The 25854-nt window shown below is 56.9% G+C and overlaps 4 protein-coding genes across 7 annotated transcripts in view; 3 read left to right on the top strand and 1 right to left on the bottom strand.

Annotated features, from left to right (window-relative positions):
- Positions 1-1016: 1016 nt before the first annotated feature.
- Positions 1017-9504, top strand: CCT3 (chaperonin containing TCP1 subunit 3). Its single transcript, XM_080368746.1, has 14 exons — positions 1017-1168; positions 2588-2649; positions 3101-3151; positions 3241-3303; positions 3909-4005; positions 4430-4547; positions 4744-4930; positions 5389-5538; positions 5812-5944; positions 6438-6519; positions 6645-6825; positions 7104-7349; positions 7931-8062; positions 9154-9504. The coding sequence occupies exons 1-14, from the start codon at positions 1138-1140 to the stop codon at positions 9256-9258; spliced, it is 1638 nt and encodes a 545-aa protein (XP_080224872.1). The 5' UTR covers positions 1017-1137; the 3' UTR covers positions 9259-9504.
- A 54-nt stretch (positions 9505-9558) lies between these two features.
- On the top strand, positions 9559-13027 carry GLMP (glycosylated lysosomal membrane protein). Its single transcript, XM_080368747.1, has 6 exons — positions 9559-9765; positions 10353-10610; positions 10877-11059; positions 11222-11440; positions 11604-11881; positions 12057-13027. Exons 1-6 carry the CDS (start codon positions 9697-9699, stop codon positions 12223-12225), a joined length of 1176 nt encoding a protein of 391 aa, XP_080224873.1. The 5' UTR covers positions 9559-9696; the 3' UTR covers positions 12226-13027.
- A 134-nt stretch (positions 13028-13161) lies between these two features.
- TMEM79 (transmembrane protein 79) lies at positions 13162-17298 on the bottom strand. The gene is made up of 4 exons (XM_080368748.1): positions 17160-17298; positions 14869-15690; positions 14432-14645; positions 13162-14157 (listed from the first exon to the last, which is right to left on the bottom strand). The coding sequence occupies exons 2-4, from the start codon at positions 15599-15601 to the stop codon at positions 13953-13955; spliced, it is 1152 nt and encodes a 383-aa protein (XP_080224874.1). The 5' UTR covers positions 15602-15690; positions 17160-17298; the 3' UTR covers positions 13162-13952.
- Positions 17299-18379: 1081 nt separating this feature from the next.
- The window catches only part of SMG5 (SMG5 nonsense mediated mRNA decay factor), a 31295-nt gene continuing 23820 nt past the window's right edge, over positions 18380-25854 (top strand). For all 4 annotated transcript variants that reach the window (XM_080368735.1, XM_080368737.1, XM_080368736.1 and 1 more), the window contains exons 1-2: positions 18380-18512; positions 25388-25486. In XM_080368735.1, coding sequence (XP_080224861.1) covers positions 18436-18512; positions 25388-25486 — 176 coding nt within the window. In that variant the 5' untranslated portion in view covers positions 18380-18435. The remainder of the gene's footprint in view (positions 18513-25387; positions 25487-25854) is intronic.

Raw genomic sequence — 25854 nt, 5'->3', positions numbered from 1 at the left:
GGAGGCGGATGGCAGCTGGGCTGCCCTGCCCCACACCTCAGCAGGGTTTGCTGCAGCGTCATGATAGGATGAGGGCCCCATCACACAAATACTGAGAAAATACCTGTCCTTGGCCTGAGAAGTGTAGAGCTTTTTACAAAGAGGCTCGAATTTCTCAGCAAAGCCCCTTCCTCAGGCAGCTGACTAGCAGACGCTAAGGCAGCCAACCTACTTCTGTCTGTGTTTCTTCCTGGCTAATGGTGTGAGCTGGAAATGAGAGAGGGAAAACAAAGCCTTGTTATTGAGCAAACAGTTTGAGGGGGGCAAACAAATAATCAGAAACGCTGGAAACTTTTCCAGGCACACAGGGTGCGGGAGGGCGGAGGGAGCTGGTGGTGTGGCCTCTGTCCCCGCCATTACCGCTGGGCAACCGGAGGGGCCTGGCAAAGCGCCCTGTAACAAAAATGGCTGCTGCCAGACTACCTCGCAGCTGCTGTGCTCTGAGGGGGCATCTGAGCCCCCGGGAGGGCCCTCGGTTGCACCGGGCAGCCCCGCTTCAGCCGCTGTGACGGGGACGGGCCCAGGGGAGCGGGATGGGCCGAGACCGGCCCGGCCGCCTCAGAAACTACGGTTCCCAGCATGCACCGCGGCGAGCCCGCGCCCGCGGCGTGAGGTGGGCGAGACCACAGCGCTGACGGCGGGGGGGACGCGTTGAGGACTTCCCTCCCACACAGGGTTCTCAGAGGTCTCGACCGCCTCACACCTCGCCCGGAGATCCGGCAGATAGCGGCTGCGGTGCCTCCGCCATGCAAGGGGGAGCGGGCAGGGGAGAGGCCCGCCTGCACTCCCTCGCTGCTCGTCCCCCCGCCCCTTTGCTCATGTGGCACTGGCCTCCCGCACATGCGTAGTCCCGCACGGCCCCTCCCAGCACGCCGCGGCTCCATGCGCTGAGGCGCCGCTTCTCAACCGAACTTGCTGTGGCTGCGGGGAGGAGGGGCACCGCCTCCTTATTGGGCGCCGGGCCAGCGGCGCGGGCCGGGATTGGTCGGCGCGGGCGGGAGGCGGGGTAGGGTGCCGCGGCACGGTGAGGCGGCAGCTCGCGGGGCGCGCTGTCTCCAGAAGGTTCCGCGCCGCGCTGCAGCCGCCGCCGCCGCCACGATGATGGGCCCGCGGCCTGTTCTCGTCCTCAGTGAGTGTCGCCGCCTGCCGGCCCGGCCTCCCCCCGGGGCTGGGGGGCGAGCAGGGGGCTCCCCCTCTCCCCTCCCCGCCGCCATGTTGGGTCCCCCTCGCGGCCGGGCCCGGCGCTCCCCTCCCGCCGGCTGCCACCGGGCCCCGCGGGGGCTGCACAGCCGCTGCCCGGGCCCCTCCGCCCCCTGCGCTGGAGCGCTGCTCGTTAAGGCCTTCCTGGCGGATCTCTTGTCTCCCCCAGCCCTGTTTCCCCCCGCAGCCGTGTTTCCCCTCGTTGGGGTCGGTTTGTGCCTGGGCTGCTCGCCTTAGCCAAGAGGCAGCGCTTGTAGCCCTTTCCTTAGGCCTCCTTACTTTGTTCTTGGTGTTGCTTTTGCTGTTGCTTTATCGTAGAATCGTTTAGGTTAGAAAAAAGTCTTTAAGGCCGCCAGGTCAACCTGCTCCCCCGGCACTGCTGAACCGTGTGCCTCATCACCACACCCATGCGCTTTTTGAGCGCCTCCAAGGGATGGTGGCTCCATCACCTCCTTGGGCAGCCAGTGCCGATGCTTGACCACCCTTTTGGTGTAGAAATTTTTCCTCTTATTCAATCTAACCCTCCGCCTAGCACAACTTGGGGCTGTTTCCTCTGTCCTGTTGCTAGTTATCTGGGAGAAGAGACTGACCCCCACGTGTCTACAACCTTCCAGGCAGCTGTAGAGAGGGATAAGGTCCCCCCTGAGGCCCCCTCCTTTCCAGGCTAAACGCCCCCAGCTCCCTCAGCCGCTCCTCATGAGGCTTCTGCTCCAGACCCTTCCCCAGCTTCATTGCCTTTCTCTGGATGCTTGCTTTTGTTGTGTTTTAAAAATGTATATGCACAAACATCCACTCCTAAAGTAAATCTGTGCTCATCCAGCCTAGGCTTGTAACAAAAGACAAGCGGCACCAAGCCTCAAGGTGCTTTAGGGTCCTTTAGGGCAGACCCTTGTGACAACGAGTCCCCAGGTACATCTGTGAGACTGTGGCACGGCGGTGGCAGCTCACCCTAATGTGCCAAAGGCCGAGCAACACTGATACATAAATCTTAAACCAATGTTCTCTTTACTCTGTGTGATCTGGCAGATTTCTTCAGAGTCACTGCTCTTTGATTTTTCTTGGGGGAACAGGTTGTATTCCAGGGTTGCAAAATTTTGTTTCAGTTGAACTATGATGCTAATCAGGAATTCTGTTACAATAAGGAATGTCGTTTTTCACTGGCGCTTATGTCTTAGAGTGGCTGTGGTATTTATATTGTAAACTTAATTTCGAACTGGTCATATATCAAGTGCGTGTGATTGAGATGGTGTCTTTGATGCATTGTCTGAATCACCGTTTCAGTCTTGGACTTACTTGGTAAGATCATATTAATGTACTTTTTTTTTTTTTTTTAAATTAAAAATTTCAGGTCAGAATATGAAACGCGAGTCTGGAAGAAAAGTCCAGACTGGAAACATCACTGCTGCCAAGGTACCGTATTCTTGTGTCAGGCTATTTTGATTCTTTTTGGTTTTTAATATATGTGTGTGTATATTTATATACTTATATATTTAAGAGGGTAAACTAGATCTGAAGCATGTTTTCTCTGTATGAATCCAGAGCAAAGCGGCATAGAAAATGAATTTTCAGTGTTAAATAGGTGCAGTGTAACTGAACATGGAGGAGTTTAACCCACTGAACCCTCTTTCTCTGCAAAATCTGAGTGTGTCTAAATTTTGAAATCTCTTTTCAATAATAATTCGGTGTGGTGCCAGTGCTCTTACAATCCCGCTGGCCTTGTTCCCACACAGTTCTTAACTTCTGCTGCATCTAAGCAGCTGCAGAGTGATCGGGTCACGTAAGCTTTGCACTGGCTGCTTGTTTCATATAGACTGTGGGGTTTTTAGACTTTTTGATGCCTCATTTCTTTTATTCCTCCTAGACTATTGCTGACATTATCCGAACATGTTTAGGACCAAGAGCTATGATGAAGGTAAGGACTGTCGCTGAAGTACCTGTGCTGTGTACTGAAACACTACACATTACCAGTCAGTGTAAAAATTGCTTCTCTTTCGGTTTCAGATGCTTTTGGACCCCATGGGTGGGATTGTGATGACCAATGATGGCAATGCTATTCTTAGAGAAGTAAGTTTCTCCTAAAGGATTGTTTTTACTTAACATGCGAGTCAGAATCTTCGAGGATACAGTTACATAGCTGGCAGTGGAACTGTGTTATTTCATCGTCTGTCTTGAGAGCCAGGAGGTAGTAAACAGCAGTACCAAGAAGGGTGCTGACTGGGGAGGAGTTAAATATTTCCAGTGAATGCTCTTCCTCCTCAGAAAAGTCGGTTTGACCCCAGGGTGCTAAGTTTTCACAGAGATTTTACAAGAGCGATGTAAGTGCTATGGTAATTGTAGCTATAATCATTTGCATCAAAAAACTTAGGAGTAGATGTTTGCTTTTACAGCACCAAATAATTAGACCAAGAAATCACTGTCATCTTTCTGGTGCAAGTGCTGTTAAAATAACATTACAAAAATCGTAATGTCTGAAAAACTGTGAGAGACGCAGTCCTGTGAAATAAAAGGCCTTATTTTGGGTCTCAAAAAGGAAAAAAAAATATCTTTGCTATGGTTGGGCAGAATGCCTTTGATTGTTTAAAAGGTTTGGTATCTGTGCCATGGGGTGATGCAAGATGTTTTAGCTTTAGTGTTCTGGAACACAAAACATACCCCTTGCTCCCCTGCAGATTCAAGTCCAGCATCCAGCTGCAAAATCAATGATAGAGATCAGCCGTACTCAGGATGAAGAAGTTGGAGATGGGACCACATCTGTAATTATCCTTGGTAAGGAGAGTGGATAAGACATCACTTTTTATAAAAGGCTTAAGGCTGAAGTTTGCCCTTTTTGCTCATCAGAGCCCAGTAAGTATGCCTTAACGAGACAGATGCTCATTATTTACCAACTCAATTTTAGAGTCGCTTGTGGCAGAGGATGTTCATTAGACCCTTAGGTTATCAGCTCCATGCTTTGTGAGGTTATGTTCTTTCCATGAGATAAGGACAGGTATATATAAGTACATCTATACATCTGTTTATATTATATATAAGTATATATGTAAGTATAAAGGAAAAGTATAGATGATGTTAGAGCTCTCTACATGGATAGCAGATACTTTTTGTCTGGTGTGCTGTTCTCCTGTCTTGACTGTTGATTGTTCTACAAACTTACCTGGGGAATTTTGATGATTTTTATTATTATTTTTTTTAGCTGGAGAGATGCTCTCTGTGGCCGAACACTTCCTTGAACAGCAGATGCATCCAACTGTGATCATTGGGGCTTACCGTAAAGCTCTGGATGACATGATCAGTATTTTAAAGAAAATTGGGTAAGTGTGGGCTGGTGGGAGTTAGAGAGAAGGGATGTGGTGTTTCCGTGCTGCTTAGAGATGGTTCTTGAGGGAATCGTGCTCGTAAAATAGAATTTAATATAGTTGGAGAGGGATTCAATGGGATTATGAATAGGTTGTAGCTTGGAGTAATACTCAGTTTACTGTGTTGGTTTTTTTTTTCCCTTGGTGTCAGCACTCCAGTGGACGTGAACAACAAAGAGATGATGCTTAAAATAATAAAGAGTGCTATAAATACCAAGGCAATAAACCGCTGGTCTGACTTGGCCTGCAGCATTGCTCTTGATGCTGTTAAGACCGTGGAGTTTGAAGAAAATGGCAGAAAGGAAATTGATATTAAAAAATATGCAAAAGTAGAAAAGGTGAGTATGTCCTGAAATGTTTCTTACCTGTGTGCCCCTTTCCCCTTCTGAGCTGGTTGTTCCAAAGATGCAGTGGGAAGAGTTTTGTCTACTGATCTGCAGGCAAAACCCTGGAATTTCCATCGGTGCTGGCAGCCTTGCTGGTTTACAGTGAAAGTGGAGTCAGTTATTTCAGCTTTTCTAGAAAATTTGTCAAAAAGACCATTTAAGTTTCAGTTTCCGCCTTCCTGTTGCCAGGCAAGGGGGGTGTGAGCAGTTTCTCAAGGTCTTCCATGGATTTCACTTACCCGAAGTCAGCGTGCTCTTAAAATTAATTTGGATTGTGACCTGGATGCATCGTGGTTACTCGGGAGGGTTTTTCCTTTTTCAGTACATGGGATGGATAGTTTGAGGAGCACGGATACCCGGGTTTGCCTAGACTGACTTGCCTCGTTTTCCCCCTTTCTTTTGTCTCTCAGATTCCAGGTGGTTTTAGTGAAGACTCGTGCGTTTTGCGTGGAATCATGGTGAATAAAGATGTAACTCATCCCAGAATGCGTCGTGTTATTAAGAATCCCCGCATTGTCCTTCTGGATTGTTCACTAGAGTACAAGAAAGGAGAGAGCCAGGTAAAGCAACTCTCGGTAGAGATGTCGGCAGCTTTTGATTGAAAAGTAGTAAAGAGAACAAATCCAGCTAGCTAGCTAAAAGCGTGAGTGGCAGAAGGATTTCTTCACGTTCTGCCTTTCCAGACACCTTTTGCTTGTATGGGCTAATTCCGCTGCGGGGTCAGTACCCTGGAGAAAAAGGGAGTTAAGATCACTCAAGCCAGGGGATCTGGGTCTGACTCAGGGGAGGATTGGAAGGAATACGGTGAGATATTGACACCTCTTTCTGTGCAGACTGATATTGAAATAACGCGGGAGGAAGACTTTGCCCGCATCCTGCAGATGGAGGAAGAGTACATTCAGCAGATCTGTGAGGATCTGATGAGAGTCAAGCCAGATCTGGTCATCACAGAGAAAGGAATTTCTGGTAATAACACACGTGATCTTCCTTCGTGTTGAATTAATCTCAGGGTTCACGCTGTGTTAAATGCACTGTTCTGTAACTTTTTTAAAAAAGAAAAAAAACACCCAAGCCACACACACACACACCCCCCGAGCCTGGTTTTGAATGTGACTCTGGTTTGGTTTTGTTTTTTACCTTTCTAGCAATTGTTCTACATGGCAGGCATTGAAGTTGGTTCTCGAGGTTGCCTTGTGAACGTGGATGCTTAAAATAGTTTTGTGCTTTTCCAGCATTTGGAAACACTATCAAAATATCAATATATTGATATCATAATATCAAAATACAGGGCTGAGCCTAGCAAACTGTGCAAAGCTGCGCTGTAATTTGCCTTGCAGCTTGGTTTAAGAAGCTACATTTAGGTTTTTTCTTCCTGTTAACCTTTTTTATTTTAATGATAACGTAAAGTTTGTCACAATAGCGCTGAGTCATCAATAAAATGTCACGATCCTGATTTCAGACTTGGCCCAGCACTACCTGATGAGAGCCAACATCACCGCCATCCGCAGAGTGAGAAAGACGGACAACAACAGGATCGCCAGGTAAACGCCGTCTCCTCGCTGGAGCCCGTTCTCGCCGCCTGTGGCGCGCGGTTGTTCTTACCTCACCCCTTTTCTCCCAGCTCTTTACTTGTGAGCATCTAACCTGAGCGGTGTTTGCCTGCTAGGGCCTGCGGAGCTCGCATCGTGAGCCGCACCGATGAGCTGCGGGAGGAAGATGTGGGGACTGGTGCCAGGCTCTTCGAAGTTAAAAAAATAGGAGATGAATATTTTGCCTTCATCACCGATTGCAAAGACCCCAAGGCCTGCACTATCATTCTGCGTGGAGCCAGCAAGGAAATCCTAGCAGTAAGTTATTACACGTGCCGCTTCCCCGCCCCGTCCTGGCCACCTTCTTGGTGTCATTGCTTCCTTTCGAGCAGCTTTCGCGTGCGGATGAAGCAAACTCAAATTTCCTCCGGGTTCTGCAGCGACACCAGGATTCCCACCTGGTGGGCTGTGCTGCCCAGTGAAGGCAAAGCTTTTCCATCCGTCCAAGGAGCCGGCCCCACTGGCCGCCTTCCCAGCTGCTGGTGTGCCACGGTTCCCTGCCACCGATGATCCTCTGCTTTTTATACCTGTTGCAGGAGGTAGAACGAAACCTTCAGGATGCCATGCAGGTGTGTCGCAACGTCCTCATGGATCCGCAGCTGGTGCCGGGAGGGGGAGCGACCGAAATGGCCGTTTCCCACGCGCTGACGGAGAAATCCAAAGGGATGACGGGTGTGGAGCAGTGGCCTTACCGTGCCGTAGCCCAGGCTCTGGAAGTCATTCCCCGAACGCTCATCCAGAACTGTGGTGCTAGTACCATCCGTGTGCTGACCTCGCTCAGGGTAAGGCGTGGGGCTTGGGGGTCTTCTGAGGAGCTTCAGCCCCTTCCCGCTGCCTCCTGCTCCCCGGATCGGTCCTTCCCTGGTGTTGCTCTTGCGCGAGCAGCTTGTTGAGGGAGCGGCTTTAGTGGCAGTAAGCTTTTACATCAAAGGAAACTGGTGTTGAAGTAACCCGTCCGTTAAAGGGGATTGAGATTGTTGGGGTTTTTTGGCATTAGCTGAGCTGCAGACGTTTTTCCTGAAGGTTTGTGCCAAATTTGAAAGGGTGCAGGTGGAATTAAATAGCTTGTTGGAGGTACCAGCGTTAAAAAAAAGAAAACAACAAAACCCTGGGGGTGAACAAACCCAGAATCTTCCTTGGGAGATTAGATGGGATGGCACGAGAGAGAATATCTCTGAGTGCAAGTTCAGTATAATTGTTTCAGGTGCTGCTCAGTAACACGCTCATGGATCAGCTCCAGAATTGAAAACATTCTAATGACCTTTTACCATTTTCCTGAGCCCCTGTGGGTCACTTTTCGTTTCCAGAAGGTGACTTTGCTGCCTTATGGCGTCGGTGGTGACCTGTCCCTCTCCACTTGCAGGCAAAACACACTCAAGAAGGCAGCCAGACGTGGGGAGTGAACGGCGAGACCGGAGCTTTAGTCGATATGAAGGATTTGGGGATCTGGGAGCCTTTAGCAGTCAAACTGCAGACCTACAAGACGGCGGTAGAGGTAAGGAGGGAGGCGGGAGAAGTTCCGAGCCTCCGTGGCACGTCTTTTGGGAGAGGGGAGCGTTACTGCTTGAGCGCTGGGGTGCTGAGCGTGGTGCCTGCGGGTGTTTCAGCTCACTGATGCGGGAGGGGTGACAATGTGATGCAGCACCCGTGGGAGCCCGTACTCGGGCACTCAGAGCGGTTGGGTTTTGATCCTGTGGCTAAAACTTGTCGTGTTCCATATTCCTCCCCCCCCCCCCCCCCCCTTTTTTTTCTGCAAGTCCCACCAGGACAGGCTGGGGACGGACTTTTTATCAGGGCCTGTAGCAATAGGACAAGGGGGAATGGATTGAAACTAAGAGAGGGGGGATTTAAATCGGGTATGGGGAAGGGGGAGTGATTTTACACAGAGAGGGAGGATTTAAATTGGATATTGGGAAGGGGGAATGATTTTACACTGAGAGGGGGGATTTAAATCGGATATGGGGAAGGGGGAACGGATTTAAGCTGGAAGAGGGGAGATGAAGATATTGGGAAGAAATTCTCCCCTGTGGGGGCGGCGAGGCGCTGGCACAGGCTGCCCAGAGCCCTGGACATGCCCAAGGCCAGGCTGGATGGGGCTGGGAGCGCCCTGGGCTGGTGGGATGGGTGTCCCCCTGCCCGTGGGGGGGTGTCCCCCTGCCCATGGCAGTGGGTTGGAATTCGATGATCTTGAAGGGTCCCTTCACCCCCCAAAGCGTGGTGTGATTCCGTGAAGGACGGGCTGAGCCGGGGGTGGGCGGCTGGGTGCCAGCCATGTCCTGGAACCCCGGGGGTGGCCGGGGCAGCTGCTGCCCCTCGCCTCGTCCTGGCCCGAGCCGCCCTCCCCTCAGCAAAGCTCCCAGTTTGAGCACTTGCTGGTGGGGCTGGGTCGAAGGCAAGGAAGAACCGATGTCCCCTTTTCTGTCCCTGACGGTGGGCGACAGGCACGGTGTCCTTCCTGTAGTGCTGCGCTCGGAGGGTTGTTTTAACGCCAGACTGGTGGTTTTTGGGTGTGAGGGGGGGGGGTCGGTTGGGGTTTATTTTTTCTGACCAGCTCCTGACGGAGCGGGGTACGGCACCTTTCCGCAGACGGCAGTTCTCCTCCTCCGCATCGATGACATTGTGTCGGGACACAAAAAGAAGGGGGACGATCAAAGCAAGCAGCCGGCCGCCCCCGAGCCTGCCCAGGAATAAGAGGGGGGGGGATCCCCCCGCTGGGAAGAACCGGGCACCGGGGACTCGACGGTGGGAAGAGCTGGAGCGACCCCCCGGCTGGAGCTGAGCGGGGGGAAAGTTTGTCTCAAGCCTGTGGGAGGGACGGGGAAATAAACCCGGGAGGGTGGGGAAGGGCTGGGGGTCCCCAGGGGAGCCCAGGCCTCGCCCCGGGTCCGGGCAGGCACCGCTGACGGTTTGTCTCGTAAATAAAAACGTGTCAATGCAGCCTGTGCTGATGGGGGAGGGGGAGCGAGGGAGGAGCCGCCCCCGCTGGGGCTGCCAAGCGGCGATGGGCAGGTGAATGCGGCCCCTTAAAATCCGTCTTGAGGGGCGGGGCGGCTCCTTTAAGAAAACGGTGCGCGGCGCCTTTAAAGGGGTGTGTCACGTGCGCGGTCATGTGAGCGGGTGGGCTCCAAGATGGCGGCGGGCGCGCGGCTACCGCTGCTGCTGCTGCTGGTTGGGGTGGGGGCCGGGGCCGGGCGGCGGGTGAGTCCGGGGGGGGGGGCGGGGGCGGCACCGGGACTTGGATCGGGGCCTGAGGGATGGGGGCGGCGGCGGCACCGGGGCTCGGGGGACGGACGCGGGGGCGGCATCGGGGCTCGGACCGGCGCCGGGGGGGGAGGGGGCGGCGGTGATACCGCGGCTGGGGGGAGGGGGCGGCCGCCTCATTCTCCAGCCCCTGGTGCCTGTGGGGCCGCGCCAGGCACCCAGGGGAAGTTCTGGGGGTCTGATCCTGCTCGGAGCGGGGTCTGGAGCCCTGTGGCCTCGGCGGTGCCGGTACCGTAGCCCAGACACACCGGGTGTGGGGAGCAGAGCGGCGCCCACCGGCGCTGCACCGGGCAAATCCCACCGGGGGGCTGGAGGGGCTGCCCTGGGGGGGCACGGCGGGGGTCTTGCGCTGCCAGCCCGTGCCGAAAGCTGTTCTGAACCCATCGGCCGTGCGACGCTGGCTGAGCACCACTTGGGCCACGGTGGGGCCCCCAGAGCCCCCCGGGCCGCACCGACCACCGCGCCTTCGGCCTCGCCCAGCGCTGGGTAGGACTGAGCCCCCTGAGCCCCTCGTTGCTCCGCAGGTGTCGATGCAGTACAACCCCGGCTGGAACGGCTCCTCCGTCAACCTGCTCCACGTGCGGGCGGTGGGGCGGGGGGACACCCTGCACTACGTCTGGAGCAGCATCGGGGCCCCCGCCGCGCTGCTGGTGGCTACGGCGAGCGGGAGCAGCGCCCTGCGCCTCAACTGGACCCAGCTGCTCTCTCCCGATCCCACCGGCGCCGTCTGGATCGAGCCCCCCAGCAGCGTGGTCTACTCCGCCGCCGTTGTCTTCACCAAGGTACCGCTGGGGAGAGCTGCCCCATGGCGGGGGGGGCGGGGGGGCTGCGCTGTCGGCCGGCAGCGTTCCCAGCTGCAGCGAAACGGCCCCTTGTGCCTCCTCCCCTGGTTGGCTCTGGCTTGGGTTGGTGCCTTGAGTTGGCCAAGGCAGCTCCTTTTTGGAGTCCCTCCTCTCCCCGGTGGCAGCCCCTGGTTCACCGTGTGGTGCGGTGGTGTCCCCAGCACCTGCCGGTGGCTCCCGGCCCCTCTCCCCTTCCTTGTCCCTAGGTGTTTGAGTACAGCCAGACCAAAATGCTGGAAGAGCTCTTCTACCCCACCTACGACCTGTCGGACTTTTCCTGGGACAGCGTCAATGGCACCTTGAACCACACGGCCCTGATGGCCGAGTTCAAGGGCGTCCCGGCCACCGACCCGGGTGGCACCTTCTCCAACGGCAGCCTGGCCTTTCGGGTAAGTCCAGGGGGGCAGAGGTGGGGCGTACGTGCCACACTGGGACACTGTAGCGAGCACACGGTACCGCGTTGCCTCCAAAGAACCTTCTGGAGAGGGCACGCAGCTCCTTGGTGTCCCAGCCGGTGATGGCGCTGTCCCTCTGGGCTGTGTCCCCTGCAGGTGACAGCCTACGAGGTGGGTGGCCGTGACGGGCCCCTGCCCAGCCTCCTGCACACGGCGAACAGCTCCAAAGTGGAGTTTGTTCTGGCCGGGGTGGCTCCACGGGGCAACAGCTCCCGCTTCGCGCTGGAGGTGGCCATGGTGGAAGAGCCAGGGGTGGCGCAGAAGCTGCGCTCGGCGCGTTCCATCGACGATGAGTACACTCCCACCATCTTCGAGGCGAGTGTGGGGTGACGGCTGGGCTTGGGGACATCCCCTGCTGCAGGGGGAGGGGGATCTGGGGCCAGCGGGCTGGGCAACCTGCCTCCCCGCTGTGGCTTGACCTGCCACAAAGGCTCCCCCCGTCCTGCCCTCGCTTCACCCGTTGCTCTCTCTCCACCAGATGCTCTCCCTGGTCGCCGAATCCCAAAATGACAGCTCCCCGCTCAGCTTCCTGCAGTGGAAGGCGACAGCCTACGGCTCCCAGACCCCGCGGCGTGAGGACAACATCCAGTGCCGGTCCCACAGCCTGCAGGCGGCCAACTGGAGCCTGCCCGTGTCCAGCCTCGTCCGCGCCTACTTCGGGGAGGGTGTGGGCAGCACCTACACCATCAGCGCCATCAACATTTCTTTTGGGGGAGAGGATGGGCAGGTTTACCAGGAGAAACGCTACCTGAGCTGGTGAGAAGGAGTTTCGCCTCCCCTGGCTCTGGGAAACCCTCTCCAACCCCGTGTGGGATCCTGCTGTGAAATAATCGATCTGATCCTATAGGGGGTCAAAAGCCCTGGATATCCCACCCCTGGGACGCAGCTGATCCCCGTCTCCGTGGCTGATTTGTCTCATCCCCTCTGGCAGGTCGGTGCTGCTGGGCTTCGGGCAGCCCCCCAAGGACACCTTCTCCCCACTCGTCATCTCCATCATGGCCGTGGCGCTGGGCACCCCCATGGTGATGCTCCTGGTGGGCAGCTGCGTGGTTTTCTTTGCCCAGAGGAAACGCTACTCCGAGTACGAACCCATCAACTGAGCGGGACGGTCTCTGGAGAGACCTTCAGGATCCTTCTTGGCACCAGGAAACGACCGCGGCCGCTGCAGCCTCCTCTCTGCCCTCCCTGCGGTCCAGGCTCGGAGGGGACCGGGGCACCGTTTGCAGCAGCTCCCACATCACGTATCCCCCTGTCCCGTTCCCTCCTCCTGCCCAGATCCTGCACCCGCTTACACTTCTTCCTCTGCTTTTTCCTGATCCATCCAGCGAAATGACCGGGGATGGCTGCTCAGGGTTGCTCTGAGCCGTGGAAAAATCCCCCTTCTCCCAAGGGATAAAACCACTGTCGTGTCTGTGGCCACGCAGCAGCTGGGCCTGGCTGGGCCGTGTCCCGTGCTGTTCCCGGGCTGCCTGGGGGGCTCCAACCTGGAGGAGAGGGCTGGGGACTGGTACTGCCCCTGCCAGCGCACAGGGTGCCTTCATTTTGCTGTGCAGGGGGCATCCCAGAACTGCCCGCTCGCCCCAGCTGGGGCTCACAGACCCCTCGATCCCCACCGGGCACCGGCTGCTGGTACAAAAGGGAAACCCAGTGCCGCTTTGCCGCAGCTGCTTGAGCTGGGATAAATCCTGTCAGCCCAGAAGGTGCTGAGCTGGCCTCGCTGGTGGTTAACCGCAGCCGGTGGCCGGCTCGGAGGTGCTCTCCAGCTGCTTGAAGCCACGAGGCCAGCGCGGTCTGCGGCTGCTGGGTGCTGGCGGAAGGGCCCACATCAGTTGGGGCTGCGCCGGGATTTCATGTTCTCCATCGCTGACTTTGGCTTCAACCAAATAAAGCGGATTTCCAGAAGTTCCCTGTGGAAACGCTGCGCTCTGGGAGGGCAGTTCCTTCTCGGGACAAAACCAGCCTCGGAGAGGAGGGAGGGTCCCCGCAGCAGCGTGTGGTGCTCCGGGCTGGTTTTCCCTGAGCCGCGGGCCGTCTCCATCCCGAGAAGCGCGTTTGGAAGAGTCGGACCGTGTTCCCTTCTCTGACCCGGCTGGGCTGCAGCAGGGGAGCTGCCTCCGTGGGACGCAAGGATGGGAGGCGGGAGGAGCCAAACTCTCGGCCGATGTGGGGATGGAAAGGTGTTCCCTTTATTCGGTGGATTTTTAACGCGTTTGGGTTATGCCCAAGAACCGTGACAGGCAGACTGGCGTGGGGGTGCACTGCCAGGGGTCCCTTGGTGCCTGCAGAGCGCTGGGGTGCCGGCTGGGTGCCCCTCCTGGGGGGGACCGGCCCTCCCCAGCCCTGGTGGCAGCAAGCCCGGTGCCATCTCCGCCATCCCAGTTCCTCCTGGCAGGGCTCCCTCCCTCCGACACAGCCAACTGGTTCAGGAAGCAGGTGCTAAACCTCTCCCAGGAGGAAGAGGAGGAGGAAGGACGAGCTGGGTGGGACTGGCCACACGCCCTGCAGGAGCAGGGTGCAGGGTGGGTGCTGTTGCGGCGCTGGGAGATGGATGGTTTGGGGAAAGGTCTGATTTTTCCCCTTTCGGAAACAACGTTTGGGGACTGGGCGACGGCATCCTGTGGGTGAAGCTCTGAGTCCTGGCAGCGGTGATTCCGCTGGGAATTTAACCCGCCCTCCCCACCAAACCAGCCACGGAACCACGTGGTGAAGGGTTTTATTGGGCAAAGCCGGCTCCGGCAGGAGGTTGGCACATCCCACCAACCCATCCCCATGGAAGAGGGCTCTGCTGGCTTGGCACCCCCGCACCCACATCTCCCCGGAGCCCCTCTCACCCCCAGTACCGGAGCTTGGCTCCACCGTCCTTGGAGCGGCCCTCGGGCTGCGGCGTGGGCACAGCCAGGAGGTTTTCGGGCTCCAGGATGAACATGCTGTAGATGTTCCAGAGCAGCATGGCCAGGAGGGGCAGGAAGGTCATGCTGAAGCCGAAAGCACGGAAGGAGCGCCCGATGGCGTACGACAGCCAGTAAATCAGCCTGCAGAGAGCGGAGAGGTGCGGGCTGAGCGATCGGGGCTGGCACCCAGCTTCGCTCCGGCGGGCTGGCCCCGGCGAGGCACTGCCAGGCAAGGCCAGCGCGGGAAGCGGGATGAGGGATGGAGCAGCCCTTCCCCTGTGCCGCTTTTCCTGGCTGTTGTCAGCCGGGGGAGGCACTGCCGGAGCAGGAGTTTGCAGCCGGGCACGGGGTTTGCCAGCACCGCCAGGCTCCGTTTGCACCCCAAGCATCCGGGTGGGGTAACGGAGCTGCTTACCGGGAGATGGCGAAAAGCCCGGTGAGCAGCGGGATGAGCTTGAGGGCCTCCTGCGGGAGGTAGGTGGCCAGCACTGCCATGTTGAAGAAGTAGAGGATGAAGAGGTGGATGGACTGGGAGACGTAGGTGCGGTGGATCTCCACCTCCTGCTGCAGCTCCCCGAAGGGCTCCAGCGCGGATGAGCAGAGGCGGGAGATGCCGCTGATGATCATCCCTGGGGGGGGAGAGAGAGGGGCTGAGCGGGCGGCCAGGTGGCGGAGGGCTGAGGGGGGACCAGGGAGATGCAACGGGGCAGGGGACCAGTGTAGGAAACCCCTCCTGCTCCGTTTGGGAGCAAAGGAGCTGCAAAGAGCTCAACCCCGCTCTGCTCCCGGCTCCCCCGGGGGTAACGCTGCCCCGTGCATGGGGGGCGAAGGGCTCGGGACCCCGCAGCTCACCCAGGACGATGGGGAACGTGGCGAAGGCGGCACAGCGCAGCGTGTAGACCAGGCGGGCGCTGACGGTGGGCATCAGCGGGGCATCGAAAGGCAGGAAGACGTAGGCTCCGTAGACGAGGCAGGGGCAGAGGAGCAGGGCCGCCGCCACTGAAGCCACAGCCTTGAAGTTGCCGGCCCTGCAGTCCCTGACGCACGGGCATGGTGGCTCCTGGGTCGGTGCCTTGGCCACCCGCCCCTCAAAGCCCAGCGGGTCCCTGTAGCGCGAGGGGCCCGTGGGGAGGAAGACCTGCTTCTGGCGGAGGATGTCGGGTCTGTCGCTGTGGGGCACGTAGCCCCCCTTGCCCTCCTGCTGGGGCCGCGGGGTGGCTTGTTTCTTCTGTTTGCCGGGGGTCCGCTCGATGCACTGGGGGTCGATGGGCACAAAGACATGGGCTGCCATCATGGGTGGCCCGGGGGCTTCCTCGGCTTCGGCCTCGGCTGGGGGGCAGGTGAGAGCAGCCTCCCCGGGGGCTTCACGGCCCCCCTCGGGGCTTGAACGCCTCTTGGTCTCGGCGGGCTCTGGCTGGCAGTGGGCACCATGCTGGCACCTGTCCCATGGCAGGGTGCTGTCAGGGTCCCCCAGGTGCTCATCTGGGGCTGGTGGCACCTTGTCCGGGGGGGTGGCCAGGGCCCCCTTCCCCAGCTCCAGCAAAGCCACCTCCTCAGGGGGCAGGACGGGGTCAGCAGCAGCCATGGGAGAAGCCGGTTCGGTGCAGGCAAGACGCTCTTCTGCGTTTTGGGGTGTCGAGAGGGGACGAGGTCACTGCCCCTCCTGCTTTCACCCTGCGCCGAGAGACAGAAAAAACAGCAGAAATGAGAGGTCGGGTCACACGCACGGCCCCGGTGACAACGTGGGGTACTAACTGGCAGCTGCCACCCCAGAGCCCCCCCCACCGCCCCCCTGCCCCCTAATAGCAGGGGGAAGCAGAGCCCAGCATCCCTGAGCCCCCACACCGGCAGTGGGCTCAGGGCATGCGGTACTGTGCGTGCGGGCACCGTCAGGCTTGGGGCACGTGGTACCACGTGTGTCGGCACCGTCAGGCTCGGGGCATGTCGTACCGTGCGCATGGGCACCATCGGACTCGGGGGACGCGGTACAACACACATGGGCACTGTCAGGCTCAGGGCACATGGTACCACGCGTGTGGGCACCATCAGGCTCAAGGCACGTGGTACCACACGTGTGGGCACCATCGGACTCGGGGGACGCGGTACTGCACGCATGGGCACTGCCAGGCTCGGGGAACGTGGTACCACGTGTGTTGGCACCATCTGGCTTAGGGCACTCAGTACCACACGTGTGGGCACCATTGAGCTTGGGGCACACAGTACCATGCGCGTGGGCACCGTCAGGCTCAGGGAACGTGGTACCATGTGTCAGCACCATCCAGCTCAGGGCACGCGGTACCACACGTGTGGGCACCGTCAGGCTCAGGGAACGTGGTACCGCGCATGTTGGCACCATCCGGCTCGGGGCACGCAGTACCGTGTGTGTGGGCACCATCGGGCTCAGGGAACATGGTACCATGTGTGTCAGCACCATCCGGCTCGGGGCACACGGTACCACGCGCGTGGGCACCATCAGGCTCGGGGCACGCGGTACCACACATGTGGGCACCATCGCCCAGAGCTGGGCACCTGGTGAGCCCCGGGTGCGTGGATCTGGCTGCAAAACCAGCACAGCTTGGGAATTCCTGCCCCATCTGGCCCAACGTCCCAGGGGGTCTGGCTGGGCACCAGGGCGGGGGTTGCTGCTGGCTCCGTCCGCGGCGCCAGCCCTGGTACTGGGGGGGCCAGCCCTCCGCATCGAGGAGCCATGGTTAGAGCCAAGCTGAGCCGCGCTGAGCCAGATCTGCTGCCTGTTGTGGTTGGGGTGGATTCGGGGTGGGCACAGGGGGCTGCCAAGCACTACCCGCCGTGGGGGAGCAGGAGATCCCGGAGAGCTCTCATGGGTTTCCCCCTTAGCAGGGGCTCCCCATCCCCAGGCGTTGCTGGATCCGTGGGAGCCTCCTGCAAGGAGAAATGGCTCCTGCTGGGCACATGCACCCCCAGAAAGAGCCCCGGCCTGGCTGCGGGTGTGGGGAAACTGAGGCACGGTGCCGAACGGGGCCCCATCCGCGGCCCACGCGAGGGAACATGGCTAAAGCAGCGTCTCGCAGGCCTCCCCCTCCCCGCTCCCGGCCCCCCCGGCTCGTCACCCCGTGGGACACGGAGGGAAGGTGGCACCGGGCTCCCCGGGCTGCCAGACTCACCTGGAGAGAGGCGGGGGGCCATGGGGCCGGGGGGCGGCGGGAGCCGGGCTGGGGCCTTGGGACGCGGCCACCGCCGGGCCCTGTGGACTTCAAACCTGCTCAACCGGGCGAGGTGGGGCTGGGCGGAACGGGCAGGCGCGGCCGCCTCGCCCCACACAGAGCCCGCGGCACCCACACCCGCGTGGGGACGGTCCCCGGGGGGGCCCTGCGAGCCCACCCGGAGCTGGGGGACCTGGTGAGCCCACCCTGTGCTGGGGATGGGTCCCCAGGGGGTCCCTGCGAGCCCACCCTGAGCTGGGCGATGGGTCCCTCCATGTCCGGGGACGGGTCCCCTGGGGGTCCCTGCGAGCCCACCCTGAGCTGGGGACGGGTCCCCAGGGGGGCCCTGCAAGCCCCCCCTGTGTTGAGGGACATGTCCCCAGGGGGGCCATCTGAGCCCCGCGTGCTGGGGGACTTGTCCCCAGCGGGTCCCTGCGTGGCACAGCACAGCTGCCAGGCCGGGGCAGGCACGGGGCAGCCCCCCCCCCCCCAACAGGGGGTCCCTGCCCGGGAGGCCGGCGGCAGGACCCGGGGCGGGGGGGGCCAGGAGGAGCCCCCCGTGCCTGCCCTGGCAGACAGGGCCGGCCTGGCGCTGCTCCTGTCAGGGCCGCGGCCGCGCTGAGGAGGGGGAGCACCGGGGGGGACCCCGGGGAGCCCCCCCCGCTTCCAGCAGCACCAGCCTATGGCGCTACACGGCGGCACGAAGCGATTCCCAGGGGCGGGACCCCTCCTCACGGACCCCCATGATGGAGGGGCCGCTCTTTGAGCAGGCGGGGAAGGCCCACCAGGCCCCCGGTGGGAACCGGCAGCCGCCCTCAGGCCCGGTCCCACCTCCCGGCGCCCATGAAAACGCCTTGACTGAAGCCACCGCGGCCGCCATCTTTGCCAGCACTAAGTACTGGCGGGGGGGAGGGGGGGGGGGCGACCGCGTGCGCGCGTTGGGGCGCGTGCGCAATCTCGCGAGATGAGGCCGCGCAGCCGCCATGTTGCCAGCACTAGGTACGGGTGAGGCGAGAAGGGCAACTCCCGCGAGGTGAGGCCAGCCCCGCCGCCGCCATGTTTGCCCGCCGCCCTCCGCTCTCGCGGCAAGTCTCGCGAGAGCTGCTCGGGGCAGGGGGCAGCCGCGCAGCCATGGCGGCCGAGCGGGGCCGGGGGCGGCGGCGGCGGCGGCGCGGCCGGTGCTGAGGGGGCGGTGGGCCGTGCCTGGCCGGGCCGGGCCTTGCCCTCTCCGGGCGCCATGAGCCAGGGCGGTGGGGCCACCGGCGAGAGCGGCGAGCCGGAGGCCAAGGTGCTGCACACCAAGCGGCTGTACCGGTGAGGAGAGGGGGGCATCGGGGGAGGGGAAGGCCGGGGCAGGGGGATGGCCCGGGGGGGGGCTCGGGGGGCTGAGGGACGGAGGTGAGGGGGGGCTTGGGGGGTCTGAAGGGACCGGGGGGAAGGAAGGCGATGGGGCGGGTTCCAGTGGAGGTCGGAGCGTGAAGGGGGCTGGGGGCGATCGGGGGAGGGGGGCAGGGATGGGGAGGGGGACCCGGGGGACAGGGAGGGGGCAAAGGGGATGGGGAGGATCCAGAGGGGGACAAGGGCGAAGGGGATTGGGGTGGGGGGGAGGAGGGAGGCAGCGGGGAGGACCGAGGTGAAGGGGACTGAGAGGGGGTGCTCAGGGGGTTCATGGGGGGCTGGGGAAGGAGGTGGCGGAATCGGGGGAGGGCCGGGGATGAACGGGGGAGGGGAGGGGGCGATCCAGGGGAGAGCTGGGGCAGAGGTATTCGGGAAAGGTGGGGGAAGGAGAGCGCAGGCTTTAGGGAAGATGGGGAGAAGCAGGGGAAGGGGATGGTGGAATACAGGTGAGGGAGATCGGGGGGAATCCAGGGGGAGTGGGCAGCGCTAAGGGGGGGCCATAGGGGGGCCTGTGGGGAAGGGAGCAGCAGGAAGGGGGTTGTGTGGGATCCGGAGGAGACGGGCAGTACACGGGGTGGGGGGCGGCACTGGTGAAAAAGTGATACGGGCGATCCAGGGGGGATGAGTGAAGACAAAGGGCACTGGGGGAAGGAGCTGGGGTGTGTGGGTGTGTGTCCAGGCAAGGTGGGAGAACGGTGGAGAGAGGGGGGGAAGAAGGCAGGTGGGAGGGTGAGGAGGGGATCAGGGGGCGTGGGGCACCCAGGGAGATGTGGGAGCTGGAGGATGGGGTTATGCAGGTTTCAGGGAGGTCGCGGCTGAGGGGGAAGGAGGTACGGGAAAAGTGGGATAAGGGCAAGATGTGGAGGGCATCCGGGGAGAGGTTGGGCTGGAGACGTGGTCCCTGGCATCGGCAGTAGACAGGGATTGCGTGGAAGGTGCTGGAGAACAGGGTGTGATGAGCAGGAGCCTGTGCCAGGACACTGTCCTGCTGTGTGGAGGGCAAGACTGCTCTAGCTGCAGATCTTCCCAATAAAACAGTTGCTGGGACTCCGCTTGCGCTGACATCTCTGCACTGTGCGTTGGAAACGGCGTCAGAAGGCGAGAGTCAGGAAATGATGGTGGCCTTGGTCAGCTCGCCCCAGCAGGGTTGAGGTGCCACGCTGTCAGCACTGAGGTGCCTGGCCTCTGCTCTGCTGATGACTTGTTCTGTGAGTGTGGCCCAGAAATTGTCCCCTTCTGTCTCAATTTCTCCATCAGTAAAGCAGATTCGTAGCGGAGGTTCAGCAGCGACAGCGTGGTTTCGGAGACGAGCAGAATGATGAGGGCAAGAGATGGGTTTGATGTCAGGGTCCGTTTTCTTTTCATCTTGGTGACATTGGGCATGTCCTTTCATTTCGTGGAAAACCTCACTGCCCTCCTCTAAAACAGGACAAGGCATGCCTCCCTCTGAGAAACCTGGCCAGATCCTTGCCCAAAAGTCCAAAGCACTAATAGCAGGTTTGAGTGGTAGTTACTAGAATTTGTTTCCTTCCATGATGCGCTTCATACGAGCACGTTCCCTGCACTTTGAAGTTATATTAGGTGCCTTTCTTTTTCTTATTGCGAAGTCAGTGGTAAAACACAATGGCTTGGATGACTGGAGGTGTGGGCTGCGTTGTCATGCTGGAAGCGCCTCTGGGGCTGTGGAGCTCTGTATCTGCTGTCACGCTGAGATACCCCGTTTGATTTTAGGGGTGGCTTCCCACATCTGCTAGCAGTTGAGCTAGCGCGGCGTAACACCTTGCCCGCTGCCACCTGAGGTGTGGTGGGCAGGATTGGAGAGCAAGTATGTGCTCCTGCTTGCAAAATGGAATGTGTTTTGTGTAAACCGCCTCCATCGTGATTTAAGATGTGTTTTACTTTGTGGTCACAGTGGACCAGGAATGTCTGTGCTGCGTAGCTCACCTGGCAAGCGGTACCTTGCTATGCCGCTGGAGCTCACAAGCGAACATCTCTTGACCAAACGTGGGACTGGTCATCAAGGCAAGGAAGTGGTTGTTTTCTGTTTAGATTTTTATGGCAGAACGAGGTGTGTGGTTGCTTTATAGCATTTTTACAACAGAAAAAAAGAAAACCATGTGCCTGTAGAGATGCCTTTTCTTTCAGCTGGAAGTAAGTATTGTGGTTTTAGAGCAGGATTTATAATATCTGCAGTGGCCACAAATTTTCGTGCTACGTAGCTGAGAGCTCTCTTAGCAAGCTTTCTACCTTAACTTGTCTCCTGTCAATTCTTCTCTATTTCAGCCCGAAGTTCAGTTAGATGAAGCAGTAACTCCCTGTCCTCCTAAGAAGCACGTTGTACTTGGTGTGATGGCTGACTTGTCTCTGGAAACTTTTGGCCACTGGATTAAACAGTGCCTTTGAATCGCAGATGTTTGAATGTCACAGTGCCAGCTAGAAACTGTGCTTGCGTGGGATCAGCTTTGTGTCTGCTCGGGAGAGCAGTGGGAGTTGAGCCCAGGTCTCCACGGACCTTGGCAAGTACGCTGGCCGTTGGAGTGGCCTCTTGGAGATGAGGTTGCCCATCGCTCTTTGTAGGATGGTCTTTGCTCTTTTCCATTCCAGTCTTCCTGGGTCAGTAATCCCCGAGTTTCACCTCGAAACGTGGCAGCCGGATTATCCTGGGTGGTGCTGGTTTACCATCTATGTTTTAGCGTAGGGTGACCAGATTTATTTTGCAGATTTCTTTTCGGGATTCTGGGTAACCATTAGCTCGTTGGCTTTGCGTTACTATTCTTGTCTGCCAGCCTTGTTCTGGGCAGTAGTATTTGTGTACTGACACATGCCAGGATACAAATGAATGGCTGCGGTTCCCTGAGAAATGTCTCACTCTTGAGAGGCTGTGGCTCTTAGTGATGTATTAAGTAAATAATAAAAAAAAATAGAGGACAAACAATTCTCCCTGCCGTCTTACCCCATCCCAGAATGTTAATGGCACGGAAGGAAAGTGATAGAGGTGTCTGTGTGGCTGAAGAGGACTTCATGTTGGACCCTTTCCACCCTGCTTGGCATGATGGGCTGTACTTGCTTCTTTTAATAGACTGGCATCTGATTTGCCTCCTCTGTGGTTCTGATGTGCTGTCTGAAAGCAACGTTTAAACCCAGCAGGTGTAAAAATGGGTATTGGGACAAAATCTGGCCTTTGAACTGCTGAGTAAAATTCAGCCCATGGTTTGAAGCCACCCAAGGCACGAATGCTAAATAGCGTTTTAAGTCAGTGCATGGTGTATAGCGCCTGTGTTGACGTTTCCTAATGCTTTTGAAGTGAGGCTGGCTCCTGTGCGTTTTGTCCTCACCGTGTCCCCTTTCCTCACCGCTGCGGACACAGGATCCTTGCAGGTCATCACTGGCTGTCACAGATTCTTCTTTTCCTCCTGCCTCCGCCTCTTCCAGCGTGGAGCTCGTGCGAATAAGATGACGTTTTAGCGTGGGGTCTGCCTTCTGCCTTACAGCTCAGGGACCTGCATCCTAAAAGATAAACCTTGCTGCCTGCAAGTCACCAACTGTGTTTCTTTCTGAATCCATAAAAAGTAGCAGAAGCAACCGGTGTCTTCATGTGCCCATCCCTGACCATTGTAGGAAAGGAGGTTGTATGAGAGGCGTGCCCCGGGATGCCTCCCGCCCTCTGCTCGAGGGGAAGGTGAAATCCCCTCCGATATCCCTCCTCTGATAGTCCCTGGAAGGAAATTACTTCACATTTGGCAGGCGTTTGAGTCCCGGTGCATGTGAGGAGGCTTTCCTGAACTGCTCGATCACATTTCTTACCCATTGATACTGTTGGCAGCCAAAGAGCTGTCTGTCTGCGTGCAGTTTGGGAAGGGGCTTCTGGCAGCTGCCTGTTGAGTAATTCCTCTCCTTTCATGGGTATTGTGCTGCACAGTATCAAGATGTCTGTCTGTCACTGCTGAACTCGGGAGGATTCTTCAATGAGGTTTTGTGACCCTTTTTGTGAGAGGTTAGAAAAACAGAGGCTTGTTTGGCGGGTAAGTTACTGAGCAGTGAGAGAACCTGGACCATGTGCCCCCAAGGAATCTGAATTGAGTAAGTGGCAGAAGAAGGAGTCAGTGTTGAGTCTTTGCGGGCAGTTAACTGGCACATGAGGATTTGGATAGGTGGGTTCACACCTCCACATGTGACATCGCTCGCTAAGGGCTGACCCTGTCCTTGATGCTGGTGTCGGCTGCTTGTAGTCACCGTGCAGTCATTTCCCACCTTGCGGTGTCGGTGACATGGGAGCTGGTATCAGACAGCAGCTGCCGATGCAGTGCGCGGCGAACGCGTTTGTACAGCTGTTTCGAAGACGTAGAGGCTGCCTATTCTGGGAATTAGAAGATCATAGTTTTCCTGTGCTGCACTCTGGGAATCAAATGATTCAGCAGTTCCCCTTTCTTCTGGTCACCCTTCTGCATAGGAAACAAATCGGTTCCCTGTGAGGCGCGTTGGTTGTTTCCTGCTGCAGCACTGGCTGCAGAGGGTCTTTGGGGGTCATTTGAGTGACAGGACATTAATTGCAGGTTGCAGCAAGGATACGTTTATTACCTGCTGCTTTTGCGGCGATCTATTTTGGGGAACCGAAATGGGAGTGTGTGTTATTTGGTGGTTGTTTTTTTTTTTTTTAAATTCCCCCTACTGCCAATATGCTGTGAGCATGGATGAATGCTTCATGCTTACTGCCTTTTACCTGTAAACCAAAAAAGCATTTTACTTGCTTGCCTTCCTTGTTGTTGAGGACATTAGGGTGTTAGAGCTTGCAGAGGACCGTCAGGCTGTGTGAGAAAGATGCTAGTGAGCGGAAGTGGCTGAAGATAGCAAGGTTAGTAGCTGACTTTCATACGTGATTCTCACTCTGTTGTTGGTTTTCTTCTGATTGTTTAGGAAGAAGTTGGTTCAACTCTGGTGTTTTGGTCCCCTGAGCCATTGTGTAAGACAGTCCTGTTCCCTATGCTTCTCTTCTTCTGTGATGTTCTGTGATATACGGAACGCAGATGAGAGTTCCAGTTATCCTGGCATGAAAGTCTTCACGTGCCCTAGAATGAGATGGGACATTTTCTCTTTGAGCTCTTGAATGTTCTGGTTGTTGGTTTGGTTTTTTTTTGTTGTTGTTGTTTTTTTTTTTTTTTTTTTTTTTTTTTTGTTTGTTTGTTTTTTTTGGGGGGATTCCTTTTAGTGTGGTGGGTTTGTGAAAGGAGATTTGCCTTGCTGGTAAGGGGCTGGTATATGAAACAGTGAGTTGCTTTACAGTAATATCTGTAGTTTTCAAGGAAGTGGTGGCGATTTCAGCCTCCCTCCTTAGCGTATGGCTTTGCATGCTCTCCCTTGCAAGTGCCCCGTATTTAATCCAGCAACCATTCGTGCATGTGCGCCAAAAAAAGCTGCGTTGTGCTGCGAGTGTGACGAGGGAGTTTGCATTCTGCAGGTGATGGAGATTTCGGGGAGGGGGGAGCAGGCTGCTAGCAGCACCCAGCTGTTCTGCTTTGCAGAAGTTTGTTCGGATCGGGTCTGTCTCGTTCTGTATTTACGATGCGTCTCGGTTGTCTTCAGCTTCTTGTTCAAACAGTTCTCTGTGCGCAGCAGGCTCAGCAGCAGGAGCGGTAAAGGTGTTAGAACAAATGAGGAGTGACGGGTAGATGGATGTGAAGTTGAGGGGGAGAACAAGTACCTGTGGCCTTTGGTAGCTAATGGCTGGGGGTGGCTTGGAGAACGTATTTCTTAGAGTCAACAGCTGGGAAAAGTTAATTTCAGGAGTCAGTTTATTGACCTCAAACACAGACTTGACAAAGACAGAGATTTAGAGATGACCTCTCTGGGTAGGAAGGGTTTAACGTGGCTGGTCGATTTTTGCTCTATCAAACTGTCCGTGAGATATTGATGAGGGTGCTTGCCATCGGCGCTAACGCTTCTGTAAGTCCCTGGTTTTATTTCACTGCAACGTTCTGGAATTGTAGTCTGTTTTTTTTGCAGCTACAAACTTTCGAGTGCTTGAGATTTTACACACGGTGTGGTGTTCCTCCTCCAGGAGGAGAGTCTTGGGCAGGCAGTGATTCACTGAAGTATTTTTTTGCATGACTCAGAGGTTTGGAGGTTGCTTGGTCTGTCTTCTAGCTGCTTTCGGAGGAAAATTCTCGTAATAGTTTTCACATTTTAGGCTGGTTCTCAATATCTGTTACCTATCACTGAGGGATCTTTAAGGGCTTTAGTCAATGAATCACCGTAACGAAGATCAGGAAGTTTTGGCAAATGAGAATGACGTGAGTTGCCTTCTTTCCTAGACAAGTTGGTAAGGAAACAGAAATTGGTGGAGGTTTGACTCTTACCCTATCAAATCAGTAATTGTTAGAAATCAATCCATTTTTTATTCATAGAGTTTAAGATGTTTAAATTAATCTGAGTGTGTGTATAGCGTGATTTAATTGCTGAGGTTTAAAGTTGCTAACGTGTCCAAAGACATTTGTGACTACTATTGTAGAAATAATTGGCATTTTTGACCAGACAGGCAGTGGTAACTGGTGATTAAACAGCTGATTTGCAGCCAGATCATTACAGCGCCTGTAACCCTGCTCTTTTTTTTTCTTTCCATAAGCTTTTTAAAAGAGGGCAGAAAGGAAATCAATTAATATGGTGTGGTGATATAACGTGGCTTGCTAATAATGGAATTAACTAGGCTAGTATGGTTCTGCGTGGACACGCCAGATCTCATTAAATAATTCCAGATAGCCTGCTATTCTGAAACTTCTTTCTGTGTTACCTTGCAGGGCAGTGGTAGAGGCCGTTCACCGCTTGGATCTCATCCTTGGGAATAAGGCAGCCTATCAGGAAGTGTTCAAGCCGGAGAACATCAGCTTGAGGAACAAGTAAGTTGGGCAGAGCGCTCGCGTTGGTTTTTGGTTTTATATGTGTTTGGCTGGGGAAAATCCACGTGAAGCGACACAGGGAGGTTTTGAAGCTGCAGGTTCACCGTGCATTTGATTTGTAGCGCACCTGTAGACTGGGGAGCCCTCCAGGTTTTTGAAGCTGAGGCTAGATTTCCGATCTGTAATTGAACAGCACCTAACCCTCCAGCCATGGACTGAAGGCTTTCCTGGGTGTCGTAATATAAATACGTTGTCTTCATGTTGGCCAATGCCTTCCTTGTAATTATCTTTAAAAAAAACCAACCAAACAAACCACCTGTGTGGTGAAGAAACTTCTTATATGTGTGAAAACTTTTATCAGGTTCAGA

Source organism: Falco punctatus, assembly GCF_963210335.1.
Source record: "Falco punctatus genome assembly, chromosome: 18".
In the NCBI taxonomy this organism is placed as follows: Eukaryota; Metazoa; Chordata; class Aves; order Falconiformes; family Falconidae; genus Falco; species Falco punctatus.
This window is presented reverse-complemented; position numbering and strand designations above follow the sequence as displayed.